Consider the following 10,252-nt stretch of genomic DNA (forward strand, 5'->3'; position numbering starts at 1 on the left):
TGAAGAGGCTCTTTAGTTCTTTGCTTTCTGCCATAAATATAGTGTCATCTGTATATCTGAGATTATTGCTATTTCTCCTGGCAATCTTGATTCCAGCTTAAACTTCATCCTGCCCGGCATTTCACATGATGTACTCTGCATAGGCTGACAATATATAGCCTTGAAGTACTCCTTTCCCAATTTGGAACCAATCTGTTGTTCCATGTCCGGTTCTAACTGTTTCTTCCTGACCTGCACACAGATTTCTCAAGAGGCAGGTAAGGTGGTCTGGTATTCCCATCTCTTAGAAGGATTTTCCACAGTTTATTGTGATCCACACAGTCAAAGGATTTGGCGTAGTCAATAAAGCAGAAGTAGATGTTTTTCTGGAACTCTCTTGCTCTTTTGATGATCCAGTGGATGTTGGCAAATTGGTCTCTGGTTCCTCTGCCTTTTCTAAATCCAGCTGGAACGTCTGAAAGTTCATGGTTCACATATTGTTGAAGCCTGGCTTGGAGAATTTTGAGCATTACTTTGCTAGTGTGTGAGATGTGTGCAATTGTGTGGTAGTTTGAACATTCTTTGGCATTGCCTTTCTTTGGAGTTGGAAAAACTGATCTTTCCAGTCCTGTGTCCACTGCTGAGTTTTCCAAATATGCTGGCATATTGAGTGCAGCACTTTAACAATACTTACCAAAATGTAAAATGCACATTCTCTATGATCCAGAAATGCATCGCTTCTAGTAATCCATCCTACAAAAATTCAATACCAGTACATTAAAAGTATATGTATTATAATCCTTGCAGCATTCTGATAATTTTAAAAATTGAATGCAAAGTGGATGTCCATTGAAAGGAAAAGAAGCAAAGCCTAACACAATAATGCAGTGGAACACTTTCTAGCCATGGGAAAAAATAAGATAGGCTTAGAAAGACTTTCATGCTGTTGTGTTAAATGAAAAAAGGATAAATCAGTGTACATGATAGGATCATGTTTTTGCAGAGAAAGACTGCAAAATTGGAGCCTTCATACATTACTGTTGGGAAAAAAAAAAATTGAAGCAGCTCTGTGGAAGACAATTTATCAGTTCCTCAAACAATTGTTCACCAAACAATCCTGCTCCTAGGTAAATACCCAAGAGAACTGAAAAAAATTATATGCATACAGAAACTTACAAATGAATGTTCAGAGCAGCCTTTTCCATCACATCCAAAGAGTGGAAACAATCCAAATGTCATTCAATTGACAACTGGTTGAAATGTGGTTTATCCATACAATGGAATAGTATTCATTCATAAGGAGGCATGAAGTACTGACCCATGCTGCAACATGGATGAACCCTGCAAATATTGTGCTGAATGAAAGTATCCAGACACAAAAAGAATCACATATTATATGACTCAACTCACATGAAATTTCTAGAATAGGCAAACCATGGAGACGGAAAGTAGACCAGTGGTTGCCAAGAGATGGAGGGAACTAGGGAGTAAGATTGACTGCTGGCAAACAAGCATGAATTTCTCTTGGGGGTGATGGAAATGTTCTGAATTGGATAGTAACGGTGGTGTACAGCACTGAGTATGCCAAAACCCACTGAACTCTACAGTTTAAAGTGGTAAACTTTATGTTACATGAATTATTTCAATCTAAAATAATAATAATCATGCATTACTGATATTTATACATTAATTTAATTTTAAGCATTTAGCTATTTTTGTTTATTTTTGGCTGCAGTGAATCATTGTTGCTGAGTGCGGGCTTTCTGTAGTTGTGGCAAGTGGGGACTATTCGTTGCAGTACACAGGCCTCTCATTGCAGTGGCTTCTCTTGTTGCAGAGCACAAGCTCTAGGATGCGACGGCTTCAGTTGTTGTGGTGCCTTGGGCTCATTAGTTGTGGGATTCGGGCTCAGTAATTGTGGTACAAGGGCTTAGTGGCTCTGTGGCATGTGGAATTTCTTCTTGAACCAGGGATTGAACCTGGGTCCCCTGCATTGGCGGGTGGATTCTTAACCACTGGACCACTAGGGAAGTCCCAAATATAATTTTTGATAAAATTTAAAATACCACTTTAAAAAACACATTATCTTTTAAGATCCCTAACTCCAAAATTACTTGTATCTGTCCTTGGTAGAACTGAGGGGCTCAGATGACCCCTAAGTCAACAACTTAAGAAAAGATTCATTGGAAAAGATTCTGATTCTGGGAAAGAGCCTAATGCTGAGATGGTTGAATAGCATCACCCATTCAAATGGACATGAGTTTGAGCAAACTCCAAGAGATAGTGAAGGACAGGGAAGCCTGGTGTGCTGCAGTCTATAGGGTCACAAAGAGTTGGACGTGACTTAGCAATCGAATGCCACCACCACCTTCCTCTAGCCTACTGAGGTGTCTCAGTTTCTTTGCGCAAAATAAGGAACAGAGAAGCACCATTTCTGCCTTAAGACGCGTGTACAGAGGTGCAGATATAGGTGAGTTCCTTTACAACCATTTCAAACGTATGTTTTCCTCTGCTTTTAATAGCCGATAGCTGGAATTCTTCAATGCTGGGTAGGTATCAGAAGCACCTGGAGACCAGGTAAATAATGCAGATTCCTGAGTCCTCCGTCCAGAGGCTCTGATTCCCTGAATCTGGGTTTTCCCAAAAATCTGCAATGCTGCAAAGCATGTCAGTAGACCATGCTTTGAGTAGGACTGTCATACATAATCCTTTACTTTTCCTTGTGCTAAAGAAAGGGGAGGTGTTTGTTTATAAATCTTTATGTAAGGCATTACATATTATTAGTGTTTGAATAATTTAGAGCTATATTTCTCAATCCAAGTTGTACTCTGGACCAGAAAGCTAAAGTTGCTCTGTTAGAATTGAAGTGGGGATCCCCTAGAATGCAACTCTGAGAAGCTTGGGGTTTGGCACCATTCTCCTTTCTGTGCCCAAGGCCCACCAGGCCCAGACCAGGAGCACCTCTGAAAACTTGAGTAAATGTATTAATAACCAACAAAACATGGAATGATTTTTTTTGGTAGGTGCCTGATATCCCTTTTATTTCTAGTTTGCTGAGTTTATATCATGAATTGTTGTTGAGTTTTGTCAGATGCTCTTCTGTATTTGTCAAAAAGGATCATATAGTTTCATCTTACTATGGTCACTTAAATTGATTGAGTTTCAAATTTTAAACCAATTTCATACTTTTGGGATAAACACTAGGTCATGATGTATTAACCTTTTAAAATATATTGATGGATTTGATTTGCTAATATTTGGTTAAGGATTTTTATGTCTGTTTTCACGAGAAATATTAGTCTATAGTTTCCTTTTACTGTAATTTTTGTCTGGTTTTGGTATCAAGGTTATGTTGGTCTCATAAAACAATTTGAGAACTATTCCATCCTGTATTTCAGATAGTTTGTATAAGATCAGTGTTATTTCTTCCTTCTGTTTGACAGAATGCACTAGAAAAATCTGGTTCTGAAGTTTTCTTTGTAGAATAGTTTCTTAGTTTTTTTAGAATTGACAAAAGCTTCTGTAATAAAGGAAGGATTATGTCATATCATTTCATGTCAGTTCTAGTAGGTTGAATTTTTAAAGAAGTCTTTCTATTTCATATATTTTGTTGAATTGGTTAAAATTGATCATATTTCTTTGTTGTTCTTTTAAAGTTTGTAAGACTTGTAGCAATAACCATTCTTTCATACCTGCTATTGACAATTTGTGTTTTCTCCTTTTGTTCTCAGTCTAGCTAGAGTTTTCAGTTCAGTTCAGTTCATTTGCTCAGTTATGTCCAACTCTTTGTGACCCCATGGACTGCTGTACTCCAGGCTTCCCTGTCTACCACCAGTTCTCAGAACTTGCTCAAACTCATGTCCATCAAGTTGGTGATGCCATCCAACCATCTCATCCTTTATTGTCCCCTTCTCCTCCAATCTTTCCCAGCATCAGAGTCTTTGCCAATGAGTTTGTTCTTTGCATCAGGTGACCAAAGTATTGGAGTTTCAGCTCCAGCATCAGTCCTTCCAATGAATATTCAGGACTGATTTCCTTTAGGGTTGACTGGTTGGATCTCCTTGCAGTCCAAGAAACTCTCAAGAGTCTTCTCCAACACTACAGTTCAAAAACATCAATTCTTCAGTGCTCAGCTTTCTTTATGATACAACTCTCACATCTGTGCATGACTACTGGAATAACCATAGCTTTGACTATATGGACCTTTGTTGACAAAGTAATGTCTCTGCTTTTTAATATGCTGTCTAGGTTTGTCTTAATATGTTGTCTAGGTCAAGTTTCCTTCCAAGGAGTAAGTGTCTTTTAATTTCATGGCTGCAGTCACCATCTGCAGTGATTTTGAAGCCAAGAAAATAAAATGTCACTTTTCATTGTTCCCCCTTCTACTTGCCATGAAGTGATGGGTGCCATGATCTTAGTTTTTTTAATGTGGAATTTTAAACCAGCTTTTTCCCTCTCCTCTTTGACTGTCATCAAGAGACTCTTAAGTTCCTCATCACTATCTGCCATTAGAGTGGTGTCATCTGCGTATCTGAGGTTCTATTTCTCCTGGCAATCTTGATTCCAGCTTGAAGTTCATCCAGTCAGCCATTTCACATGATATGCCCTGCATGTAAGTTAAATAAGTAGGGTAACAATATACAGCCTTGACATACTCCTTTCCCAATTTGGAACCAGTCCATTGTTCCATGTCCAGTTCTAACTGTTGCTTCTTGACCTGCATATAGATTTCTCAGGAGGTAGGTAAGGTGGTCTGATATTCCCATCTCTTTAAGAATGTTCCACAGTTTGTAGTGATCCACACAGTCAAAGGATTTGGCATAGTCAATAAAGCAGAAGTAGATGTTTTTCTGGAATTCTCTTGCTTTTTCTATGTTTTAGTACCGCTTTTAAAACTTTTTCCAAATTACCAACTTGGGCTTTGCATGACAGGAAGTGTGCTTAACAAACTCCCATCCCAAAATAACTCCACTTCAACTTGTCAGGAAACTGTAAACTTCTTATAGATAGAAACTGTTATGTTCACACCCTAAAATCCAACATCTATCATAGTGCCTTGTGTCTGTCACTGATCATTATGGACTGTTGTATTGAGTCAGATAAATTCTTCTTTAAAATGTAAGCACTCAATTTCTAAATGTCAAAAAAATAAGACCATGAGACATGATTAAAAGCAGAACGGGTTGACCAGTTTAAGTAAAGGGCTCTTAAAATCCAGAAGGAAAACAATATTATCTCAAGTAGAAAAATAAATAAAATCCATAAGTACTTTCAAAATAAGAACCAAAAGTGGACAGTAAACATGCAAAACTATATGTATCCCCGCTATATATTAAAAGAATACAAAACAAAACAACCATCTTAATAATTTCGGTTATCTTCACTTGGGTGTTTCAAGAGGCAAATTGACTTACCTACCTAAAATAGGATAAATTTTGAGACTCCCTCCCTTCCTTATTAGTCCTCCTATCCCAAACTGGAAAATGGGAAACTATTCCTCCAGCTTTTCTCCTCAAAATACAAGGACATACAAGGTTCTAATGTTGGCCTTCCTTGCTGTTTCCTGACTTTGTAACATTGAGAAGGTTGTTTTACCAGTCTGAGCTGGTTTCCTCTTCTGTAAAGTGGAAATGGTCCCATCTTGTGAGAGAGTGCTGCAGGATGGAGGGAGCAGATGAGTGCTGCGAGTCAGCACAGTGCCTGGCACGGAGCGGGTGCCGAGAGCTCTTACAGTATACTGTTCCGGGCAGCCGCTTCATCCAAGTCCCCCAGCCCTCTCTGAGGCCCTGCCGCCTCCGCTGCCTCTCTCAGGGAAACTTCCAGCTCCTCAACCGCTTTCTTCTGTCTCCTTGGCTTTCTAGTCTCACTGTTTCTAAAATCTCACTAACACAGAGGACTGAGTCAACTTGCCTGTATGTTTTCTTAGCCACTCACCTTCTATTGGACACAGGTTATTTCCACTTGCTCATAAGATATTCTATAAACCAAACTCCTGGATGATGAAGCGTTCTGCTTTGGGAGTTAATCCTGTGTTAGTGGGGATCTGATCTCCCAGATTCTCAATATTCATTGAAGTCTTGAGATTATTACATAATTCAGTTCAGTTCAGTCACTCAGTCACTCAGTTGTGTCCGACTCTTTGCGACTCCATGAATTGCAGCACGCCAGGCCTCCCTGTCCATCACCAACTTCCAGAGTTTACTCAAACTCATGTCCATCGAGTCAGTGATGCCATCCAGCCATCTCATCTTCTGTCGTCCCCTTCTCCTCCTGCCCCCAATCCCTCCCAGCATCAGGATCTTTTCCAGTGAGTCAACTCTTCACATGAGGTGGCCAAAGTATTGGAGTTTCAGCTTCAGCGTCAGTCCTTCCAATGAACACCCAGGACTGATCTCCTTCAGGATGGACTGGTTGGATCTCCTTGCAGTCCAAGGGACTCTCAAGAGTCTTCTCCAACACCACAGTTCAAAAGCATCAATTTTTCGGCGCTCAGCTTTCTTCACAGTCCAACTCTCACATCCATACATGACCACTGGAAAAACCATAGCCTTGACCAGATGGACCTTTGTTGGCAAAGTAATGTCTCTGCTTTTTAATGTGCTATCCAGGTTGGTCATAACTTTCCTTCCAAGGAGTAAGCATCTTTTAATTTCATGGCTGCAATCACCATCTGCAGTGGTTTTGGAGCCCAAAAAAATAAAGTCTGACACTGTTTCCACTGTTTCCCCATCTATTTCCCATGAAGTGATGGGACCAGATGCCATGATCTTAGTTTTCATAAGTAGATTTACATGAAACAGATGTTTGTTTCGTTTGTGTCTTCTCTTTTTTGACTGGTTCCAGGAGACCGCAAGTGTCCTGAAACAATCCTGCTCTCAGGATTTCTGTGCTTTCTGGGAGTGAGGAAGGAAAGGAAGGAGCAGAAGAAGGAAGGAAGGGAGGGACAGAGGGAGAGGAGACAGGAAGGCAAGTAGGATTGGTAAATGCTCACTAGGTATTTGTTGAATAAATGAAGGAATGACTCTGGGATCATTAGCCCTGCTTTGTAGATAAGGACTTAAGGTTCATAAAGATTAAAAAGCTTGTCCAAGAACACAATATTGAGTCCTACATTTGATCTCAAGTGTTTCTCCAATATTTTGGCCACCTGATGTGAAGAGCTGACTCATTTGAAAAGACCCTGGTGTTGGGAAAGATTGAAGGCAGGAGGAGAAGGGGATGACAGAGGATGAAATGGTTAGATGGCACCACCAACTCAATGGACATGAGTTTGGGTGGACTCCAGGAGTTCGTGATGGACTGGGAGGCCTGGCGTGCTGCGGTTCATGGGGTCGCAAAGAGTCGGACATGACTGAGCAACTGAACTGAACTGAATTTTGATATCCAGTTCCACTGTCTTTCTATTACACCTCCTGGGACACTGGACTACCTTAGTGCTACTCAAAAGTTCCTAATTTCATGATAAAGTTCACCAACCAGTAGCTGGACCATGGATCACATCCTTTTGTACCTTGGGTCCTGTTGCTCTCTAGCCTAACCACATGGCTTTGAACTCCATGTCTCTGTCACTTCAGATGCTCTCAGCGTCTAGATGGAGCCCTCAGACATCCCAGAGTCCACCACCTCGTATGAGTATGACCCTCAGAGCTTTCTGTGTGAGAAGAGGACCTTCGTCTTCGCCACGGTCAGCACCACCGTCCTCTACTGCCTGGTGTTCTTTCTCAGCATGGCGGGCAACAGCCTGGTGCTGTGGGTCTTGGTGAAGTATGAGAGCCTGGAGTCCCTCACCAACGTCTTCATCCTCAACCTGTGCCTCTCAGACCTGGTGTTCTCCTGCTTGCTGCCCGTGTGGATCTCGGGGTACCACTGGGGCTGGGTGCTGGGAGATGTCCTGTGCAAGCTCCTCAACATGGTCTTCTCCATCAGCCTCTACAGCAGCATCTCCTTCCTGACCATCATGACCATCCATCGCTACCTGTCGGTGGTGAGTCCCATCTCGTCCCTGCGCGTCCACACCCTCCAGCGCCGTGTGCTGGTGACCGCCGCCATCTGGGCGGCCAGCATCCTGTCCTCCGTCCCCGACGCCATCTCCCACAAGGTGTTCCCTTCGGGCTGTGACTATGCCGAACTCGAGTGGTTCCTCGCCTCCGTCTACCAGCACAATGTCATCTTCCTGCTGTCCGTGGGGGTCATCCTGTTCTGCTACGTGGAGATCCTCAGGACCCTGTTCCGCTCGCGGTCCAAGCGGCGCCACCGGACCGTGAGGCTCATCTTCACCATCGTGGCGGCGTACTTCCTCAGCTGGGCTCCCTACAACCTGATCCTGTTCCTGCAGACACTGTTGAAACTGGGGGTCATTCAGAGCTGCGAGGTCAGCCAGCAGCTGGATTACGCCCTGCTCATCTGCCGCAACATTGCCTTCTCCCACTGCTGCTTCAACCCAGTGCTCTACGTCTTCGTCGGGGTCAAGTTCCGCAGGCACCTCAAAAGTCTGCTCCGGCGCTTCTGGCTCTGCCGGCAGCAGGCGCCCAGCCTTCCTCCGTCACCTCACCCCCCAGGTGCCTTCACCTACGAGGGCATCTCCTTCTATTGAAGGGGAGTTTGGTGGGGCAGGAAGGAGGGAGAGGGCATGTGGCTGGGAAACGCTACAGCTGCAGCTGGGGGATGACAGCGATACGTTACACCAGGGGGTCCTGTGGGCCCCCTCTTCTGTGGAGAAGTTCCCCACCTGGAAATCTTACATTGCCATCCAGAAAAATGCTTCTTAGATTCTGAGGAACTCTTTTCTCCTTTATTCCTTCATTCAGACACGGATTTCTCATCTTTGCTCAGGTCAGGAGACTCTCAAATATGAAAGGCTTCCGGGAAAGGAGCATCCTTCAGGACTTGATGAGGGTCTGGAATTCAGTTGTGCAGCTCTAGGCTGCTGGCGAGACGGTGTTCCCTCCCTGACTGTAGGACTGTCCCCCAGTGTTGGAGGTGGTGGCTCCGGATGGGACTGTCTGTAGAAGTGATCACACCTGCAAACAAGCACAGTCAGAGTGAAATCTGGATTCTGAATTCCCACAGCTGGACCGGAGATGTGCTCTGTACCATAGCTCCAGTTTCTAGCACATGAAGTGGCACTTGAATATTTAGTCTGTAAATCTTTTATTGAAAGAATGAATGCAGTAAGTTCCACCTTCTGCAGGCATTTACGTGGAAGCTATAAAAATGAATGAGATGCAGATGCTAACCTCCAGGTGCCAACAGTTGAGCTCTGACGGCCCAGATAACTAAACACCCACTTTGCTGAAGGCATCCAGGGTGAAGATTCCTCCAACACCTCCTCCTCTCCAAGTGGATATTGAGCTGACGTTTCTGATTCATCACGTTCCACCTAAAGTGTTCTCCTGCTCCTGGTTGCTGCTGCCAGCTTCCCCCACGAGCTGGGTTATCTTGGAGCCCTGCATTTCCTTTCCTCTATGCCCACGGCCAAGTCCTGTTGATGTTACCTTCCCAGTATCTCTCACATGCCTGTTGCTTCCTCCCCAAACAGCCTCATATCCTCAGCATCTTCCTGCTGCTCATTTCTTTCCCCTCCAGTGTCCTCTGCATTGATATCATGGCACTTCAAAACCCTCACGTTATGTTCAAATAAAGCCCAAATACCATAGGCTTTATCTGCATGTAAATAAAGGCCCCTTCAATCTGGTGTCAACTAACTTTTCCATTCTTTCTAATTTTTGTTGTTGTTCAGTTGCTAAGTTGTGTCCAACTCTTTGCGACCCCATGGATTACAGCATACCAGGCTTCCCCCTCCTTCACTACCTCTTGGAATTTGTTCAGACTCAGGTTCATTGAGTCAGTGATGCCATCCAACCATCTCATTCTCTGTCATCCCTTTCTCCTTCTGTCCTCAGTCTTTCCCAGCATCAGGGTCTTTTCCAATGAGTCAGCTCTTTGCATCACGTGGCCAGAGTATCAGAGCTTCAGCTTCAGCATCAGTCCTTCCAGTGAATATTCAGGGTTGATTTCTTTTAGGATTGACTGGTTTGATTTCCTTGCAGTCCAAGGGACTCTCGAGAGTCTTCTCCAGAACCACAGTTCAAAACCATCAATTCTTCGGCCCTCAGTCTTCTTTATGTTCCAACTCTTACATCTGATTTTGATCCAACATAAATCTTCACCCCCAAGCAGCCTAGAACCCAACCACAAAAGACCACACTGGTCCTTTTCCAGACACCCTTCTCCCAGTCTCCTCTGGTCCTCTGTCATGCTGGGCCTTCTACTC

General features: G+C 43.5%; 1 protein-coding gene across 5 annotated transcripts in view; it reads left to right on the plus strand.

The window, feature by feature from the left end:
* Nucleotides 1–9,673, plus strand: part of XCR1 (X-C motif chemokine receptor 1) — a 315,914-nt gene extending 306,241 nt beyond the window's left edge. For 2 of the 5 annotated variants that reach the window (XM_043886843.1, XM_043886842.1), the window contains one exon: nt 7,554–9,673. In XM_043886843.1, the coding sequence (XP_043742778.1) occupies nt 7,571–8,572 (1,002 nt within the window). In that variant the 5' untranslated portion in view covers nt 7,554–7,570 and the 3' untranslated portion in view covers nt 8,573–9,673. Of the gene's footprint in view, nt 1–2,327; nt 2,557–7,553 lie in introns of those variants that run through there. The other 3 variants (XM_043886844.1, XM_043886847.1, XM_043886845.1) reach the window with 3 other exon arrangements.
* The last annotated feature ends 579 nt before the right edge of the window (nt 9,674–10,252 follow it).

The sequence above is a fragment of the Cervus elaphus genome, chromosome 24 (genome assembly GCF_910594005.1).
Source record: "Cervus elaphus chromosome 24, mCerEla1.1, whole genome shotgun sequence".
Taxonomy (NCBI): domain Eukaryota; kingdom Metazoa; phylum Chordata; class Mammalia; order Artiodactyla; family Cervidae; genus Cervus; species Cervus elaphus.